At 41.1% G+C, this 20,523-nt stretch overlaps 1 protein-coding gene across 6 annotated transcripts in view; it reads right to left on the minus strand.

Annotated features, from left to right (window-relative positions):
- The window catches only part of MAP3K4 (mitogen-activated protein kinase kinase kinase 4), a 115,609-nt gene that overhangs the window by 8,391 nt on the left and 86,695 nt on the right, over window positions 1–20,523 (minus strand). For 3 of the 6 annotated variants that reach the window (XM_068550716.1, XM_068550718.1, XM_068550722.1), the window contains 12 exons: window positions 19,688–19,954; window positions 18,145–18,294; window positions 15,993–16,154; window positions 15,368–15,501; window positions 14,754–14,832; window positions 13,861–13,939; window positions 10,218–10,314; window positions 9,260–9,403; window positions 5,922–6,022; window positions 5,154–5,234; window positions 2,127–2,318; window positions 583–653 (listed from right to left, as the gene is read on the minus strand). In XM_068550716.1, the coding sequence (XP_068406817.1) occupies window positions 583–653; window positions 2,127–2,318; window positions 5,154–5,234; window positions 5,922–6,022; window positions 9,260–9,403; window positions 10,218–10,314; window positions 13,861–13,939; window positions 14,754–14,832; window positions 15,368–15,501; window positions 15,993–16,154; window positions 18,145–18,294; window positions 19,688–19,954 (1,557 nt within the window). The remainder of the gene's footprint in view (window positions 1–582; window positions 654–2,126; window positions 2,319–5,153; window positions 5,235–5,921; window positions 6,023–9,259; window positions 9,404–10,217; window positions 10,315–13,860; window positions 13,940–14,753; window positions 14,833–15,367; window positions 15,502–15,992; window positions 16,155–18,144; window positions 18,295–19,687; window positions 19,955–20,523) is intronic. The other 3 variants (XM_068550717.1, XM_068550720.1, XM_068550719.1) reach the window with 3 other exon arrangements.

Here is a 20,523-nt window from a genome sequence, read left to right on the forward strand (position 1 = left end):
AACAGCTAATGGGATCATTTTCGTAACTACAGACTGAATTAACCAAAACATGAAACATTCAGGAAGCAATCACAGGTGTTTAGGTTCTGGGCAAGATAAAAAGAGGAGATAAGATTCTGCCCTCACGAAGTTTACAGCCATGCGGGAATGAGGTCATAAAGCAGCACGGGTAAGTGCCACACAGGGAAGATGGAGAGATGCCGCAGGGGTTGAGGAGGGGGCCACATGTGCCCGCTGCCCCCTCACAGCCACTCGGGGACCAACGGTCCCGCGGCTCTAGCCTCACCCCCCACGGCCCTCAGTGCCTCCCGCCGGGGCCTTCTTCAGGCGCTCCCTGCTCCTGCTTTCTACCTCCAGCAGATAAAAAGCTGTTCATTTCTGAACCTTATCACAAATCCCCCCCACCCCAAGTCCCCTCTTGGTCCCAGTGGTGTAAATGCTAAGAAGCAGACCTCAGGCCTAGACGACTCACTGTGGAAGCACTTAGGCCAGCTCTAACCTCATAAACACAAGTTTCGTTTCCAAATCTCTACCACACAGAGGCCTCAGACAAAAAGGCCCCCAGAGGGCCGGAGCACCCACCTCCTTCATAGCCATCAGTTCACCGGTGTCCACGTTGATACAGGTATAGACCTTCCCATACTGCCCTTCCCCTGTGAACGGGAACAAATGAGCTGCTCTCAGCCAACAAAGCCAGGCCATTGTAACTCATTCAAACGTACAATAATCTCTTCCAATTCCAAATCTGTATTCATATATCTATAACCACGCTTACTATAGTCTACTACAGCAAGATCTAAACTATTTCTGAATGTTCCCTAATAACCGTAATAACTGAAGTCTTAGGCGATCTTTTCACTATGTCTTACCTGTAAATGCCTGTGGATAGAGTAGAACTGACCGGCAAATCCCAGAAGAGGCATGAAGGTGAGTACTAAGCCCCCTAGTGCACACCTCTGAGCCCCTGTGGCCCTCAAGGAGGTCTGGGTGAGGTGGGCGGGCAAGGCTAGTGGCCAGGAGTAAGCCTGACTGTCGTCTCAATGCACCTCATTGCTGTACATCCAGGCATGTGGGATATTAGTGGGATATTCTACTAACACACCTTTTGGGACATTAAACTAAGGGGATATATGGCTGAATAAGACTGATAACAAGAATTAATACAGTTTATAAAGGACTTGATTCTTTTCAGTGTTTTCTTCCGATAGCTCTACGAAAACTTCAATGTCCTGAGGCTCCCAGAGTCCTGTATTACAACTTTGTTTGCTTCTTCAGACCTAAATGCTCAACAGATAAATGCATTTATTTATTTACTTATTTTTAAATGAGAGTTGTTGTTTTTTTTTTAAAATTTATTTTTGGCTGTGTTGGGTCTCCGTGGCTGCACGCAGACTTTCTCTAGTTGCGGCGAGCAGGGGCTACTCTTCGTTGCAGTGCGCGGGCTTCTCTTGTTGCGGAGCACGGGCTCTAGGCAAGCAGGCTTCAGCAGTTGTGGCACGCAGGCTCAGTAGTTGTGGTGCATGGGCTTAGTTGCTCCGCGGCATGTGGGATCTTCCCAGACCTGGGCTCAAACCCATGTCCCCTGCATTGGCAGGTGGATTCTTAACCACTGCGCCACCAGGGAAGTCCAGATAAATGCATTTAAATGGGGGAAAGATCTGAAACATAATCAGCTCCTTCTCTCACACAATCTTATCGCTAATTATTTTACAAGAAACTGTTTCACTTGGAAATTAATTAATGTTTTAGAAAAGACTGTCCCCTCTTAATTTGTATCCAGTCTCGCTTCAATAATGATCTTGTGGGAATAAGATAAAAAGAATACAGACTAGAACAAATGGGTAAAAGTTAAGTAGTTCTCCACTAGCAACTTCTGGAGTTATCAGGCAAAACCATTCCATTTAATGAACCACTGAAAACTCTCTTTCTAAAGTCTCTTTTGTATTGTTCTTAGAAAACACTTTACAAATGAAACAAAAACCAAACCCCTCTGCAAAAGATACACTGTATATTTGCCACCTCCCTAAGAGAAAAGGACCAACCATGTAAGATTTAATCTAAAGAAGTGTAACTATTGCTATTTCTAACAGAGACAATCTTTGTGTTGTGTTCTTTAGTTTCCTTACCAATTTTGTTTCCTCTTTGCCACTTAAAGGTCACCTTCCTCAAGCCAACGTGCATAACATTGTCATAAGACTTAGGGGTGTCACAAACTTGACCAATGATATTCTTTCTCCTCATTTCTCGATACCTCTTTTCTTCAAACAGTCGGACTGACTTCTGAATAGCTTCTATGGGTCCTTGCCTAGAAGCGGTATCTGCAGGGAGAAGTGCAAACTCAGTCGTCCCAACCACTATAATCAAGTCAATTTCCAGCAAATAATAATAAAAACAGAGCAACAGACATTAGCACTCCAGCACAGCATTATCTATTCAGATACACAGCAGGTGAATTAAAGTCCATCAAAACCTAGCAACTTCAGAGTATATCACCCACTACAGAAATATGCACATAAAACAGAAGCTACTCAGACAGAATCAATGATTTCCTGTGGCAAGAGCGATGGTTAGACTCTGCAGGAACAACCCGCCTTGTCTCCTCTCTCCAATCCGCTCTCAGTGACCAGGATTCTCTTAACTAAAACATAAAATCTGATTGTGTTCTTTTCCTGCATAATTTATTTCACGGTGCATCATGACCTGTTTACCGGAAGTCCGAGGCCATTGTGCATGCAGGCTCCTTCCCGGTTCACTTCTCCTACAACAGGCTCTGGACCAGCCCAGCTGAAAAGCCTCTGTGGGTCACCCCAAACCGCTTCTCACCCCATCCCCTTGCTCACACTCTCCTGTCTTCTCGCTGTCAGAGCTCTGCAGAAGCACTACACCTCTTCCAGGAAGCGTCTCTGTTGGGAAGGAAATTAAGTTTTCCTTTCTCTAGAGTAAGGGCTCTGGAATCAGAATGCCTGGAATAAAACCCTGGCTTCACCATTTTCTAGGTGGTTGACAATCAGCAAGTTATTTAACTTCTTTATACATCAAATTCCTAATCCGTGAAATGAAGGTAATAATACCTCATTCAGAGATACTGTGAGAATTTAATGAAATCACACACATAAAGCATTTAGCCCATTTAATGTTTAGGAACATTAAAATACTTAGTAAATTTTAGTTATTGTTACTATTATTCCTTATTTTCCCATCAAGCTATCTCTATTTCTCCAACATATTTTATCATGATTTACAGTAAGAAATATCTTTTACACATATAGATATCTAAAACTACAGTTTCATGAAACACTATTACTCTTTCTACATGTGACTAGGACTCCGTCCAGTTTTTTTTTAGTGCTGATTTTACAACCCACTAGAGGGTCAAAACCCATAACGTGAAAAGCACTGCTTTCTTTATATACATCTCTACTACCGTATTTCTCATACTGTACCCTCACTAGCCATCTAAGAGCCTGAATGTTCTGTCTAAGAGATCACTGAGGACTGGGATGATTGAAAGGTTACTCTGAGAAGAGAAATCCCCAGAGATTTCTAATGGTCCCACTACAGCGTCTGACTACAGTCACTTCTTAAACACTTGGATCCTTGTTTCCCTTACCTCAATACATGGCACATCGAGTCTACTCAGCATTGAATAAGATTTCATAGCTGTGAGGTCATGGACTCCACTGTCAAATATTTCTGGGAAAGGCCTACTTTTTTTTTTTTTTAACAGGAAACATTTCTCAAGATTTCCCAGTCTTTTATACGTCAGTGTCAACTGTAACTCTCCCAAGAGTTCCCAAGTTTACTTGACAACAAAGTATTTGTTTTGAAAATTATCACAAAGACCTGGTATCCGTGGGAACTACTGGTTATGTGAGAGTCCCTGGAGAAGACCCTCTTCCCTGTCACCAGGCTCAAGCTGAGGAAATCTCCGCCGAACTCCAAACCCTCTTCCACACCTAACCTGCCCAGGCCTGTCAAACGTGGCATCACACTTGTTTTTGCTTCCATGGCTTTTTAAAAATCCCACCTTAGTCCAGTACCTTGTTTTACACCGTATGACTACAACGGCATTCTAGCCCTTCTCCCTATTTTCCTCCCCAATTCAGGCCGGCAGGTCAAGCTTCCTCAGTGCCCTCCTTACCCCCACCCTCGCACTCCCTGAACATAAGAGGCTTTCCAGCTCAAGAGGCTTCCGGGGCTGCCCACCATCTCTGGGTAAGGCCTTAATCACCTAGCCCATCAAAGAAGACTGGCCGTGATTGGGTCTCCCCTACCCTTTCAGTTCCACCTCCATTTACATCTACGCTATCCAGGCCGGGCCAGGCCAGGACGGCTGGTCTATTCTTCAGTCACTGGGCCTCCAGATGGGTTTCTCCTTGGGTACTTTTCCTCTTGGCCTGAGGCAGACCTCTTTCCTTCAGGGGCCAGCCCAAGCCTCACCCCTCCCTGGAATCCCTCCTGACTGCTCCAGGCCCGGTGATGGCTCTTCTGCTGCCCAGTCTCACACTTTTCGAAGGGGAGCTGTGGTGGGAAGAGCATGGCCGGAAGGCAGAAGGAGTGCAGTCTGGTCCCAGCTCTCATTTACGACGACCTCGGCCAAATTATCTAGCCCCTCAGAAACTTTTATCATTTACAGAAAGAGAACAGGTTCTATTCTGCCCATGACTCAAGACTGTTGTGACGAAGAATATGTGAAAGCATTTTGTGCTAGACCACGGATTTTTCTGCTGTTTATTCTTCGAGTTTATATTGATGACTTCTGGTTCATACTGATTGACTGCTTTATAAGATGAATGCTTTCTCTCAGCTTCTTAGCATAAGACATACATGGCTATTCATTCCGCAAATATTTATTATATTCCTACCATGTATAAAGAATTATGCTAAGGGCCCACCCAGGTGACATATAAAATGAACCATCACACTGCTTAAAGAATACAAAACTGAGTAAGACATGGTCCTGCTCCAAAGGAGTTTATAAAAAATAGGAAATGGACACAAACACAGCACAGACCGAAAGTGATGTCAGAGGTATAAAAAAGATCACAAAACATTAATGTAGAAGGTCTAATAATTCAGAAGCTGAAGCATATTTTAGCGGAAACTGCTCACCTTATGCTTAAACGTGTTAAGTTCAACATTCTTTCTCTTACCCTTAGTCTGACTGATAAGTGTCCGAAGTTCCCAACTTCTTCGAGTTGACCCACTTGAATCACCTTTTGGATACGCTGGTTCTGCAGAAAGTATTTTTTCATACAAATTAAGACTTATAAAACAAATAAGCTTATTTAATTCAGAGCAAGACTGAAATGGTGAGTAGCGATGATTAGTTATCATCAACCTGTCATTCCTGGTGGCTAATTTCTGTTTGAGGTGAGTGTGAAAAGCTGTCTCTACAATCATTTATAGCAAATTGCACCAAGCTAAAAAGTTGTTAATGGAGTTACAGGACTTTAACCACAAAAACTTTCCACAAGTAACAGACCTTAGAATACTGAGCAGAAACTGGATTCTTTGGGGGCCCCCCTCCCGAGGCCCTGCCCAGGAGCCCAGCAGAGCTACAGCAGGAGCAACCATGTGGTTTCTGAGCAAAGACTCCTAGCTCTGCATTATAATAAAACTTCAGCATATCATCAACAAGCACAGTGCCACTTTATATTTTTAAAGTGAATAAGCGTGCTCAACAATTAAAATATCAGGAATAATAACTTTTTAAAATTATTTAGCAACAAAAAGAAAAGATGCAAATATAGCTAAAAAGGCATCTATTAAAAAGCCGATGTGTTCAGCACTAATCCTTCTCACAGGGCTCTGTCACTCCTTTTCGTCATTTCTTTTAAAAGGCCTTAACAGCAGAAACTGGTGGACTGAGACAAACGGTTAGGCTGACTGGAGATGCAGGTGACACCTTACACACTCACCATCTCGCTCCTCGGTGGGGCTCGAGTGACGACTCAGGGACCTAAACTGCAATTCGGCCGCTATGGAAGCCAATCGATCATTCTCAGGGACGCTGGAACCCCTGTTTTAATATTTTTGAAAATTAAGCTATCAATTCAATGGAACTCAAAATGAAAGATCTGTGAGATTCTTCCAGAGCAGGGATTCTCAACTGGGGGTAACTTTCCCCCCCAAGAACACCTGGCATCTAGTGGGTAAAGGACAACACAAAGGACAGTCCCAAACAAAGAATTATTCTCCCAAAGTAGCAGTGCTCCTACGGAGACACCTGTCCCTGGAGTTTGGAAGGAGAACGCATGAGAACCTGACTGCATCATGTATCGCTTTATGTTAAAAACAGCAACAACAAAAAAAATAAAACAGTATTTACTGAAGTGTTATTGACATGTGCTGAAAGCTCCATACTTTAAGCCCAGGATGGATAAAAAGTATGAGCCAAATCTGGCTAATATTTAAAATCATCACCTTATATTTATGTACTTAATTCTATTTGAAGTGCTAAAATCATTACATGATTCAAAGAGCTCAAATCTCTTAATGAGCAAATGTAAGGGAACACCTAGCAATTTCTCAAGCAGTAGCCAAGCAAAAGTGCAGAAGAGCAGGAAGCTTAACGTATAAAGGGCAAAGTTAATTTGCTGCTTTTCCAGAATAAAGTGTTCAGCCATCCAGAATGAATCCATAAAGATTAAAGCCCAGAATTAAATAAGGGAAAGTGTTAAAATTATAATTCAAATCATCCAAAATAAATACAGTGTTAGTTTATTAACAAGTTTAGTGCATATTTTTTTAAATGAATGATATAATGAAGTATGGTAGCATTTATGCTCTTTTTTATTATAGACTGAGTAGGTTTAAAGCAACATGGTCTACTGGACAGACATTCACAAATTATGAAGTATGCACTGCTCCTCTATTTCCCTAAACTCTCATATCTGGTATAGTACTTGTTAAGTCTGAAGTGACGGGGACACCTTCCACTGCCATTAGTTCATCAAAGAGTCTTGGCACTGTTTCCTGGAAAAATCACTGATGCTGAAGTGAAGAAACACACCCCACTCCTAAGCTGTGCCAAAGCCTGGGACCACAGAGAAGCCACTCGACATTTCTAATTTCCTGATTTCCCAGAGAGAAGATTAGCCAATTCGACATCCTCACATTTTTGCCAGTGTAACAGGCAAGAAAACACACTTAGATGAAGTGATGCACGGGTGGAACGTTTAACAACCATTTGCAGGGGGAGCGGCAGGGTATAGACTTCAACAATTTCCGTGGCGTAACAACTGGCTTGCAGGATTCCTGAAAAATGAACAATCAGCTCTTGCAGACCAGTAAGAGGCAGCAGCGAGAAACTGCAAAAATGTTTTCTAAACAACAGTAAAATAACTGAAGCCCAGATTATTTCCTAAGTCAAACTGTATCGAATCAAAATACTTATCAGAAGCTGTGGGGCAAAGTAAAATTTCACCGTGGCTGACGTATCTCTAAGACAGGCAAGGGCTGCACACATGCCTGCTGATGTCAGAAAGCACAGGTACCACCCTGCCTCCTCACAGCCTGTTCACGGCCCAGGGCTGCTCGGAGACCCCGGCTGAGGGGCACGTGTGGTCCCTGCACAGGCGCGGGAGGCTGGGCCACAGGGTTAAGGCTGGAGGCGGCCGGGAGGCTGATGACCCGCGGCTCTGCACGCCCTCATGGCTCTGCTGTTCTGTACCTACGGCCACACACACCGCCAGGAAGGACAGATCACTTTATTCCTCTGTGAACGAAGGCCTTCAAGATGGCATGTTACAATGGAAGTAAAATTTCTAAATCTCAAGGATCGTCCTAAAGCATAAATGAAGAACACTTCTGAAACGCTGCTTAAAACATGCTGAGAAACTACTTAATGCAAAGCCTGGGGGACAAAACGCAGGGAGAGGCCGACTGCACGTATTTTAACTTCTATACTCAAGTACATTCAACGCACACACCACCAACTTATAAAAGCCTCAACCAGAGTTCATGAAACCTCCAGTTCTGGAGAAATTGCGTGTGAACCACAGTTCTGGCTGAGTGTTCCCCTCAACTATGACTGCGTTTTAGGGCACATCGCTTCCCTTACTGCATTAATAAAAAAGACAGTTTCAACCCCCCGCAGGGACATGAAGCGCATGTGGAAATGTCTGCCATGAAATGTTCTAAACATGAGAAAAAGAGGGTAAATGGGAATTTGTTCAATGTTAATTGTTAATTTTTTTAGTTGACTGCTTAAGCTGTAAAGTACTTCAGCATTTTTTTTCAGGTTATAGACAGTTGTCGCTAAAAATTAGGAATATTAATTATTTTAGTGAATGAGCAAAATGGAAATATCTGTAGAAATTTTAGACTGTTATAAACTAAGTCTAAAAATATTTTAGTCTACTTTAAATTCTAAAAGCATGTGTCATGTTTCTGCCAACATACTAATATTTTTTCTTAGGAGCAGGATACAGAGCACTGAGTTCTTTCAAAATTTCATCTTTTTTGGTCAATTTTGTTCGACTCTATCATCATCCTTATGGGAAGATGAGAATAGTGACGGTGTCCATTCTACCAGGCACAAGGGGGGAATTAAGAGCCACCAAATGTCCTTTCTCCATTAAGCATATGAGACCTTGATGAAATCCTCTACCCTCCCTGCCCACTCCCCCCCCCTCAAAAAAAACCCAGCTAGAATGGGAAAAACTGCCACAGCCTCAGTACTTCTACAAAAGACTTCATGCAAGAGACTTAAATTTTTCTGGAGCCTGCCAAACATCTGACAGCTCTCTCCAGTAATGATCTAGTCTCCATATGAGATACAAACCACATGAACTCATTTTTCCACTACTATAAACTACTTCTAATCAACAACTGTATAAATTAGGAAACCGAGTGAGAAAAGTAATCCTCTTAGAAAAACAAATCACCACCTAATGGTATTACCTAGAAGTCATCTTTGAGTGACTCCTCAGAAACTCCTCAGGAAAGGCACTATTTGCCAAAACTCTCCTATCAGTGGACCGGGTTCTTTCCTCTGACACTCTTTTCATAGTTATTATGAGCAGAGACTCCGGTCATTTTGGTTAACATTTGTGCCAAAGGAATGTAAACATCAGGCAGATTACCGACTTGTGCTGGAGCCTTGGGACCACGACCCCCCACGGAGGGCCCCTGAGCGTCACACACCGCGGGGAAGCAGGCCCCACGTGTCCCGGGACACATCCCCAAAGCTGAGGTCGCGGCGGCCGCGCACCAGGGGCGGGGGAAGGAGACGTGACGCTGGTCGGGGGGCTACCTGGTCTCATGGGCACTGCTGATGGGTTTGGGCGGCGCAGAGTCGCTGCCGGAGGGGCCGGGGCGACCGCTGGCGGCGGTGGCAGTGACAGTGGCAGCGGCGGGGCTGCTGAGGCTCCGCGTGTCCGCAGGCACGCTCCGGGTGCTGGGAGGAGAAGAAGAGCTTCAGGAACACAGGTGAGACAGGGGATGGGCTCTCACGTGGTTTCCATTAAAAATAAAGTCGGGTGAGGAAGCCAAAAATAATTTTCAAATATAAAATGCAAACTGTTCTTTGAGATTCTGGTCTAGGTACGAAAAAGAAAAATAACTAATTTCGAACTAATTATTCTTAGCAATAACTGTGGTCCTTTTCTAGCAAGTAATGTAAAAAAATAAACTTTAAAAAACTGATTATACAGGGGAGAAAAAATGCTCACTACTTCAAGATGCAGAAATGCCACCACATTCCAAGTAAGTATTTTGAATGTACTAGAGTTTCCGAACTCACTTTAGAATTTAAGTTGCTTCGTAGTTACGTACACACATAAAAGTCAAGAGTGGAAGGATCACTCCAGTTTTTTCTCCACTTTTAAAATGACACTTAGTTCCGTTTTTCAAATGTTTACCGTGCTATGCACACTCAAATTTGTTTTCCTAAAGTTATTTTTCAAAGAAAGGAAAAGAAAGAATTATTCCAAAGCTGGAAAGCATTTAGTAGCTTGAGGTTATAAATAAGCTGAGAAACTAAGTTATCTTGAAAGGTACAAGTCTGTTTCAAACTTGCAAGTCTTCTTTTGTAACTAAGGCACTGTGGTATGTCTTCAAGATAACGAAAATAAGAGCTTTTTAAAATGTATAAACAAGAACACAGAAAACAGTATTTGGTATCAGAGCAAAAGCATGAGCAGCTCCTGGAGCGTCAGAACGCACATCAGAGAAGAATCCATAAAGCGAACAACTAGACAAGCACCAAATACCTGAATCCCTCTGGAGTTGGGATAATCAGATGCGGGTTAGGAGGGTCGCTATGGCATCGTGGTACCTTCACAGGACGGGGGCTGTTCCGATGAATGGCTGCCAGTGAAAAGAGTGACAAACGCAACTTGTTAAGGGGTCAGCAGAAAACTGTCAAACCAGGCAATTCAGTGGAAATGGGAGGTGGCTTGCTTTTGCTGGTGATCAAAATAAAACCATTTATATAAGTAAGAAAATCGTACTACATACACAAGTGCTGGGAAAATGTCACTTTTTGAAAGTTAATAAAATTATATTACACATTTTAGAGACCGATGGAAATGTGGTTTATGTGATTTCTCCACTAAAAAGGAGTTCTTTATGTTGTCTGAACTTTTAAAAAGATTCTGGTCAGGGGTGATACTTCAATAGGTCCTGAGCTGGGGAGAGGTCACTGTCATTTTCGTGAGTACTGGGAGTTTTATTTAATTCCTTTACACCAAATCAGGAGGATGGACACTGGTTTAAATTGATTATTCGTTTCAGAACATGTTTTCTTCTCTTCTTCTTTTAAATATTCTGGTAGAAGGTAAATATGGATAAGATTTAAAACAAAGTTTAAAAACTAGATAAAATTTTAACCAAAATTTAAAAAGAGACCTTACCTAGCAATTACAAAAATGCTGACAATTCTACTTCCCCAATGACTAAATGTAACTAGTCATGAATATGATATGTTTTGTCTATTTCTCCCTAACATGTTTTCCTCTGATTTTTAACTTTGTTTTAACCCTCCCTAGTTTTTTAAAAAATGTTATATTTTCTCTTCACATGTTAATAATTTTAGTCTACATATGTTCTATTCTAAATATGTTTATCCTAAATGAAAATACTTCCTTCTTCATGGTTTTTGTTTACTTTTAATAACACTACAGAGGAGAGAGAGGAGTACCAAAAACGGAGAGATCTGAAGGGAAAACTTGCAAAACAAAAATCAAGTAATTGTTATGAAGAAATCCAGGCAATTTGTATCTCTGGCTCATTATCTCAACTATTACAACCCTAAATGGAAGTAATTCAATAGGCAAATTCAAAGGCAAAAAGAAAAAACAAAAATGATTTGGTGAGAATGCTTATGTCTTTAATTCAGCAAACGTACTGAGAACTACTGAGTCAAAAATTACTACAAAATTTTCCTATGAAGGTATAAAAATAAAGACATTCTGTTAAAACACACACACATATGGGTCTTCCCTGGTGGCGCAGTGGTTGAGAATCCGCCTGCCAATGCAGGGGACACGGGTTCGAGCCCTGGTCTGGGAAGATCCCACGTGCCGCGGAGCAGCTGGGCCCGTGAGCCACAACTACCGAGCCTGCGCGTCTGGAGCCTATGCTCCGCAACAAGAGAGGCCGCGCTAGTGAGAGGCCTGCGCACCGCGATGAAGAGTGGCCCCCGCTCGCCGCAACTAGAGAAAGCCCTCGCACAGAAACGAAGACCCAACACAGCCATAAATAAATAAATAAACAAATACTTAAAAAAAAAACACACACACACACACACACGTTTAACATTCTTCATTCATGAAACAGAACATTTCTTTTAAGAGTATGTATATCTAACTGTTACAAAACTGTGCTACTTCATTGAAAAGAAAATCCAAATGGCCAATTAACATAAAATAGATGCTCAAATTTCACTAGTGGTGAACATTTATCATAGAGATGTTTTTCATGGCAAAACTAACCAAACAAATAAGGAAATGGTGGAAAGAATTGTAGAATATCCACAATGGACACAACGTAGCCACTAAAGAGAATGAATTGGATCTATACTTGTTGACATGGAGGGATTTCTACAATTGTCAGAGATTAATATCCAATGTGATCCAATTTTTATACAGTAAATGGCAGGAAAAAAAACAATGGCATCTGTGCTTGCATGATTATATGGGCATAGAGAAAGGTGTGGTAGAATGCATCCGTGTAATTATATGAGTATACAGAAAATATAGACGGTTCTATACCAGACTGTCACCATCTGCTTACAATGACAGAGTGTCTATCTACCCATCCTTACGAGGGTAGAGCAGAGGGAGAGAAAACAGTAAGCAGCAACAACGACAATGTGCTCTCACTTTCATTAATTCCTCTCGTAAGGAAAGAGCACAAAACCAAATGATGACTCCTGCCATGTGCAGAGCGCTACAATTCACAAAATGTCATTACATTATTGAACCCTCATTAGCATCTGATTTTAAGCATTAGTAGGGGAGGCTCAAAGATGTTCAATGAGCAGCCCCAGGTCACTCAACTGCCAGGCAATCTGGCTCTCCGTCCAGGGCAGTTTCCACCATCCCAGTGGCTGAGAGGACGAAGGCCAACTCGTGCCCACAGGGAGTGCTGCGAACCGACTGTCCCACCCGCAGTGTGGGGCGAGGCAGAGTCAGCGGTTCACACGCTAGCAGTCACTACCTGTGAACTATGTGGGTATGAGGTTTTTTTCCCTTTGTAATATTTTTCTACATGTATGTTTACTACATACATTTTCTACGTTGTAATTTTTTTCTACAATGAAAATGATTCCTTATGTAACAAAATACTTTAAAGGAGTAATTTTTACTGAATTATTTATCATGTATTCTTAGAGAAATATTTTGGGAAATCAGAAACAAAGCATTTATGATAATACGCTTAATCAAAAGATTGATGAGAATATAGCACGTTTTATATAAAATGTTCAAATAGTTTTATAAATGATAACTTTCATTTCATAGCAGCCTTGGGAGAAAAAGAGGTATAAACTGGGTGAATTTTAAAGATAAAGAAATCGAGCATTAAGACCTGGTCTACTAAACTTTGAGTAGCTAGCAAGTACCCTTTAAGATACAGCTGCTGCTCAATAAATTTACCATTTCTGAATTATTTTCTTTTGTGTAAATGAAATGTTTAAAATTTCTAAGTTTTCATTTTTGGTTGTTTATTACATATAAATATAGTTTTGCTTTGGTTTACTATCTCAAGAATAGGGTAAGACAGCCGTTTTCTGATACATATTTTGTTTTAAAGTTTCAACATACACTGTAAAGCTACATATCAAGTGGAACTGAAAACGGTAATATAAGTATATTATAGCAGAACTTAACTTTTTTCTTTTTTTAAGTAACACCAAATAGGAATGGGGGGGGACCAATTAGGAATTTTCGACATTAGTGAGGAATGGGTACTTGGGAAAGCTGTGAAGAAAACAAACTCATTCTCTTTCAAAAGGTGAGGAAGGAAGGGCAGAACAATTATACTCACCCACCTGCAGCAAGAAAGGCCTTGCTTCTTACCAGACAGCTATTTCTCCAAGTCTCTCCTCCCCAGAGGAAAAGAATTTAGGGGGGAGAACAGAATGAGAGTGTTGGTGTAAAAAGAAAAAAACCTGTAGTTTAATACTGTGGACAAGCACAGACCACCTTGTGCTTGCATTTTAATCTTCCTGTTAAATTCAGAAAGACTACTGTGGAGTTCTCTATGTATACACCTCATTCCTGTAACTTTCATTGTCATTTTCCTGAATATTCTTAAAGAACCTCTATAGCATTTTAAATAATTGCAATGATGAGACAATGTGCTCACCCAAACCAGTAGGTTCTAGGAGAGGCGCTCTAACTGTTTTCTTACCAAGGTACAAACCTGTAATAGGACTGTGCGGCTTTCCTATTACATGGCCAATACATTCATTCATCAGGGCTTGTAAACTCTAGAAACCAAAGGAAATGGAAAAGGAAAAGAGAAAAAATGTACACTCAATTATATAAGTCGCACAAATTAGGGTTTTGGTATGTTTAAGAGAAACAGGCTATCCTTAAGTAAATATTTTCAAAGTTAGTTTAAAAGAAAATAGGTATAAACATAAATCGTACATAATTTAAGATAATATACAATTCCATTTTTTATCAGCTCCCCATAGTGTAATGATGTACACAAACAAAGGACTTCTGTAATCACCTCTACTATTTGGAGGCTAAAATGAATGAATTCACATTTGAACAACATCTTTCTGATCTGATGGAATTTATCTGGATACTGGTGATAATATTTAACATTTGCCATTATGCTCTATACTGACGCACACTGGACTTCCCTGGCGGTCCAGTGGTTAAAACTCCGTGCTTCCACTGCAGCGGGTGTGGGTTCAACTCCTGGTTGGGGAACTAAGATCCCGCATGCCGCACGGCGACTAACACTGAAGTGAAACAGCTATTCCTTGTTCTTCATTAAGCTGCTAAAAAGCAGCAGCACTTTATAAAATACAAAACTGACACGTATTTTGTAAGTGCCAGGCTGCACAAACAACTGTACGCTGACTTGGTCAGCTGAACAATATTGTTATAAAAAGAGCACTGAATGTCCTACTCTGCAATTAGTGCTTTAACCTCTCAGCATTACCATTACAACTATGTGAAAATATTTAAGAACCGCTTTTAAATTAATAAAAAGATACACAATCAGAACTAGAGAGTGATCAACTTATTTGTGTTTTTTAAGGAAAAACACTTTAGAATATCCCATACCAGGAAGTCATCTTCTGGTAAAGCTGAAATGAAACCAGGTTCAATGGCTTGCAGAAAGTCAAAACCTTGAGTTGCCCACCTGTCACGAGGAAAAGTTCAAGAGTCACAAAACAATCAAGAAGATGCCATAGCCGTTTTAGTTTATACAATACTGAAAAGTAATCTGATTGGAAAATTACCATCTAGGACAAAACACATTTGTGTCTCTATCATCTGCCTCGTGTTGAGTAAGTTTACAGCATGTTTTGAGAAAGACAAATAGCTTTTTAGTAAAGGAACAGGTTACCAATTTCTTTTCCATTTACACTAAATAACGGGCGTAAATTTCATGAAGGAGAAAAGAAGATTAGCAATCAGGAAGACCTGTCCAGGGAGAATGTGAACTGCTTAAAGATAACTCATTTTGGAACAATTACAAAAGAAAAAGTTTTCCAAGAGTTATGGGGGTTTCTATGTAAATAGGTTCGTTTTTAAAAAAGGAAGAAAAAAACTGATCACCAAAGAGTTCAAAATGCTTTTTGTGTCATCTGCTCAGAAAGCCCACATAAAATATAAGAATGAAGTATCAGCAACCCCACATGGCTCATGAAGGAGCCATCCTACGTGGTCATTACCTGGGTCTTGTCCCTCTACCACTCTCACATTTAGTCAGGACGTAATTCATCCATTTCCGGGCAAAGCTTATATACTTGTCTCCTATCTTCTGTCTAAACTCGCCAGACATCAAACGAACGACTTCTTTATGATACTGTAAGAAGATTTCACGTATATCAAAATTAAGAAGAAAACGATTACACAAATACCTAAACACTATAATGCTGTTTAAATGTCATTTTTCTAAAAACGAAAAGCAAAAGCCAATGAACTTCACATATTCTAAAAAGAGTGCAAAGAGTTATAGAGAAAATAATGTCTTAAAATGCAATTTCGCAAATGTCTTCCTCATAAGTTGAAATTAAGAATATGCTTTTATGATATTAAACATCTCTTAAAGAAGGTTTTTAAATGTAAGTGGATGGCTGTTAACACAAAATAAAAACTGGGTAAATATCTGACAGTTTAAAAGTAACCCAGCATTTCTGATATTCAACAGGGATGTAAGATGCCATTCTTGACTAAGCTGTGATTACAATAATGAGATCATGAGATTTGCTGTACAAGATTCCTAATGCTTTCTGTAAGTAAGTTACAAAGCAATTGCAAAATTGTACTGGGTTTTTCCTCTTGTTTTGTACCTACCTCGAACCCAAAATTGTACCCTTGAATCATGGCTTCTCGGTAATACTGCTGCAACGTAGCAGATTCAGATTCATCAACTTCCGCGTCAAATTCTGAAGTGAACATGTGGTCCACTCGGTCAATGGCATCACTTATTCTGTTGCAAAGCTCTAATGCATCATTCTAAAGAATCCCAAACCATAATTAATCCAAAGTGAAACAAATCACACAATACTTATTGTATTTTAGAGGAAGATTTCTTTCATCATCACACAGACATTGACCATTGTAATATATTCCAGTCATATTTATTTTGGTTATTCAAAAGGAATGAGCAAAATAGAAAAAAATTTAGTATTTTCATTTTTATTTGTATTAGGTATTCTTAAAAACTTATGAAATACAAGAGGAAAACAGTCCATTTAAAATATAATGCCTAATTACAAGGTGGTCTTTGAATAGAGGCTTACAGCTTTGATATTTCTGCCTATCAACCACCAGTTGTTTTCTCCCCTCGGTGGGTGCTCAAGTGTAAGTAAGGTTTCAATTCCACAGAGTGAACTATGATTTCCAAATGACCTCCACGGTGTTATTAGTCGTACTGCCCTTCTTATCTCCCTGCTCAGGGGTTCTCAACCGGGGCCAATGTTACCACCCCAGGGGATACTGGCAACGTCTGGAGATATTTCTGGTTGTCCAAACATGGGGTGGTGGGGGGGTGTTGTGAAATCTACTGGCATCTACTGTGCAGAGGCCAGGAATGCTGCCAGACATCTTACAACACACAGGGCAGCTCCCCCAAACTAAGAATCATGGACTGACCTAAAATGTCACCAGTATGGGGGTTGAGAAACCCTGCCCTAGCTCAAGCTTTGTAGTCTTCCCTAATTAATAGTACAACAGCTCCAAATTGGGTTCCCTTTCCACCCACCCTTAAACACACATGTATGTACACATGTCTCTATCAGGTAGTTCCTCTACATAGTATTCCAAAATATTCTTCCAAAATCTTCGACAATTCTCTGGGGCTTAGAAGATGAAATCCAAAATCTCTCAACAGCCTGATTTTTGCCCACCTGATTTCACTAGCCTCATCTCTCACTACTTTCCACTGTATACACCAAGATCCAACCAAATCAGACTGCTTGATATTCAGTGAGCGTTCTCATAACCCTGGTCCACAGACACCAGTGCCCAAATGTTTCTCTTATTGGTCCCTTCCCAATTTGCATCTTTTGAAATACTCCCAAGCTGAAAAGCCTCCATGGCAGCAATTCCCAGATGCTACCAGGAGGATCTAATCTCTCCCTCCTCTGTACTTTAGTGTGACAGTTTAGACCCTTAAGGCTACAAATTCCTTAAGCTCAAGAATAATCAATATCTTATATAATTTTGTACTCTCCAGAATTCATTAACTCAAACTAAAAGAAAAAACAAAAGTCCCCTGCCCTGGTATCTGAGTGGGGTGACAATCTATAAGAAAGAATGTTTATAGATAAATAAGACAAATCAGATTGACAAAAGGGAAACAAACGTTTATCAAAACTACTTGTAATTTCAAGAAGTCCTTCTTCTTCAAGAAGTCAAGCCTTAATGTGACTGAGAAGACTGACGGGCTGCGGGAAAGTGTGCATGAGACCAAGACTGATAAATGGAGTGCAAAATAGGAAGCAGGTGAAAACGGGAAATAATGGCAGAGAAGGCAAGGCTCTGCCTTGTCATGAACTTGAAGGCCTTTCTGCCTGTCTGCAACTAGCTTTCTCAATTAATTTGACTGAATCATCTGTTAAAGAATAAATAACTCTTCTTTTAAATTACACATTTTTGACTTAAGGTGCCTCTAGTAAAATACTGGTAATTGCTAAAGGAGAAATAAACTTGGATTAGGAATGAGGAGACCTAAATGTCCAATACTGACCAAGCACGTGACCATTAAGAAGTCATGTAACGATTCAAATGTTTATCCTCTCCAATTCTAATGTTACACAGTTCCAAGAAAGATCGAGGAAATTTTTAATTTAGACATGGGAAAAATGCGAAGAGAGGGAGAATGGGGAGGACACTTTAAGAGTTCAAGTCCCTGGAGTGACTTAAATTATAACAAACTGATTCTTCCCTAGCATTACACCAAACATAAATAAAATTAGCTACGGTAGAGTTGATGGTGAAATACCTTCAGCTGCTGCAAAGCTTTGGCGATGACGGGCTGACTGGATGTCTGCTCCTGGCGTAGAGTCATGAGTCCTTCAGTGGACTGCTGGAAAGTTTTTCTATGAATTATGAGATGGGCAGACTCCATGACAACTAGTAAAAGATTATCCACCTGGGAGGAAAAGCAAGCACAGGGCTTAAACACAGACCCACTTAGCTTTCCACTCTAGTTCAACCCCCAGTCCCAAAACAACACCAACCTCAGGGCCACCAGGCCAGCAACCATCTGATCAGAAAGTAGTTGTCAAGCACAGTTGCTCCCATGGGGCAGCACACTGCAGTGGGCACTGACGGTTCCGCTCTCCAGCGCAATGGGGAGGAGTCCCATGGAATTATGTGGGCATGAAGTCTTTGAAGTATGCTAGAACTCCAAGAAATTCATTACTCCTGGAGCAGAGTGTGTGTCTGTGTGTGTCTGTGTGTGTCTCTGTGTGTGTGTGTGTGTGTGTGTGTGTTGAAGCAGCATGTGGAGATAGAAAATGCAGGAATAAGAGTGGGATGAGATGAGGGGCCTTGCATGAAACAGAAATCAAGACTTTATGATTTGTATTCTTTAAGTGATGGTCATTGCAGTATTTTGAGTAGACCTGTGATGAGATGTACGAATTATAAGGATCATTCTGGAAGTACCAAAACAAGCAAACAAATACAGAATTGGAGGGAGGGAAGGTGAGGGTTGAAGCAAGGAGGGCCCTGCAACAGTCCAGGAAAGGGCTGGTAAGGTCTGACCATGGCAGCTGCTCTGGGGATGCAGAGAAAGGCTCATGTACTAGAAAGGCTTCGGTGCTGGAGCTAGTGACTAAGTGGAAGGGGGGGAGGCTGAAATTATATGAACTGTCACATCCTGGTTTAAACAACTGAGTGGAGAGAGCACCAGTCACTGAGACAGGGAATACAGAGAAAAGGCAGATTCGTAGAGCTGAGGGGACAGCTGGCCGGGGTGCCCAGCTCTGGTCAGGCTGAGTTCAAGGTGCACAGGTGCACTCACCACCGCTGTTCCAGAGCTGAACACAGAGGCATAAGGAGGCTTCTTACAGTTTTAATTACTGAGCTACACAGATTGTCATGGGATCCCTGTTAGGTAGGCAGGTGACAACCTTGACTACAAAAATGAAAACTTAAGTAGCCAATAAATCAGAGTACTTGGAGAACTGGGCTTTCTGGAACTACAAATTAAAGGAGTAGATAACTCCTTTCAGATCAGGGGTGGTTGGATCTAACTACATACATGGCTGGAGTAAGAAAAGATATAAAGAAAACATTTCAAATATTTTGGTATAATTGAACATACTTAAAGAATTTGCCCGAATATTTTAGTACAATAATGCTACAAAACTATCTATCAAAACATCAAGGTCTATTTTGGGGAAGTGGATACTTGAGACTGCTTAAACCGATCATTCATGAGCTGCTAACAATTCCTTTTCCTAAAAGTATTTTACGTAAGCAATGCTGCTTCCAGGCAGCGGGGGAATGGTGGGGCAGGGACTGGGAGTGAGACAGACCTGCATGCTTCTCAAGGTATCAACAGTCTCCACCTGAGGCACAATTTTGACAGGCTGTGCCTCCCACGTGGCCCAGCTGCCATCTGAGTCCTGAGCGCGGTCACTATGTTTGGTTAGAAGCAGATAGGCGTCAATTAGTAGTTCATATGAGTCTTTCGAGCAGTCCTTTCCTGCGGCTGCATTGAGTAACTGCAAAATAATACTCTTCTCCTCAGCAATGGTGTCTGGAACAAACACCTGCAAGTTTTCTAAGCCAGGAATTTGTACCTGGAAAAGAAACAATCCAAAATCTTGAATTAAAGAACATAGTATATTATAGAAAAAAAAAAAAAAAAAAACTAGAAAAAGACAAGTGGGTTTGGGCAAGGAGATGTGGGAAAGGCATTAATTAGAGCTATGAGGGGAACGGCAAGTCCCGTCGACCCTGGGCATCCACAGAGGCCTGGTTCCGAGATCCCCTCGGATACCAAAATATAAATATATACGCCCTTATATAAAGTGGCGTAGTATTTGCATGTAACCTACACACAACCTCCCGTACACTTCAAATCATCTCTAGATTACTTATAATACCAAATACAATGTGAATGCTAGGTAAAAGGTTGTAAATACAATGTAAATGCTATGTAAATAGTTGCCAGCATGTTGCAAATTCAAGTTTTGCTTTTTGAAACTTTCAGGAATGTTTCTTCCCTAACTATTTTCAATTTGCAGTTAGTCGAATCAGCGACTGCAGAACCCGCAGATACGGAGAGCCGACTGCAACTCAGTGCAATGTGACTGGAGGAGGGAGAGTGTGACTGTACTGGGGGAGAGGTTGGTAAAGTTTGTCCACG

Source organism: Eschrichtius robustus, chromosome 9 (assembly GCF_028021215.1).
Source record: "Eschrichtius robustus isolate mEscRob2 chromosome 9, mEscRob2.pri, whole genome shotgun sequence".
In the NCBI taxonomy this organism is placed as follows: domain Eukaryota; kingdom Metazoa; phylum Chordata; class Mammalia; order Artiodactyla; family Eschrichtiidae; genus Eschrichtius; species Eschrichtius robustus.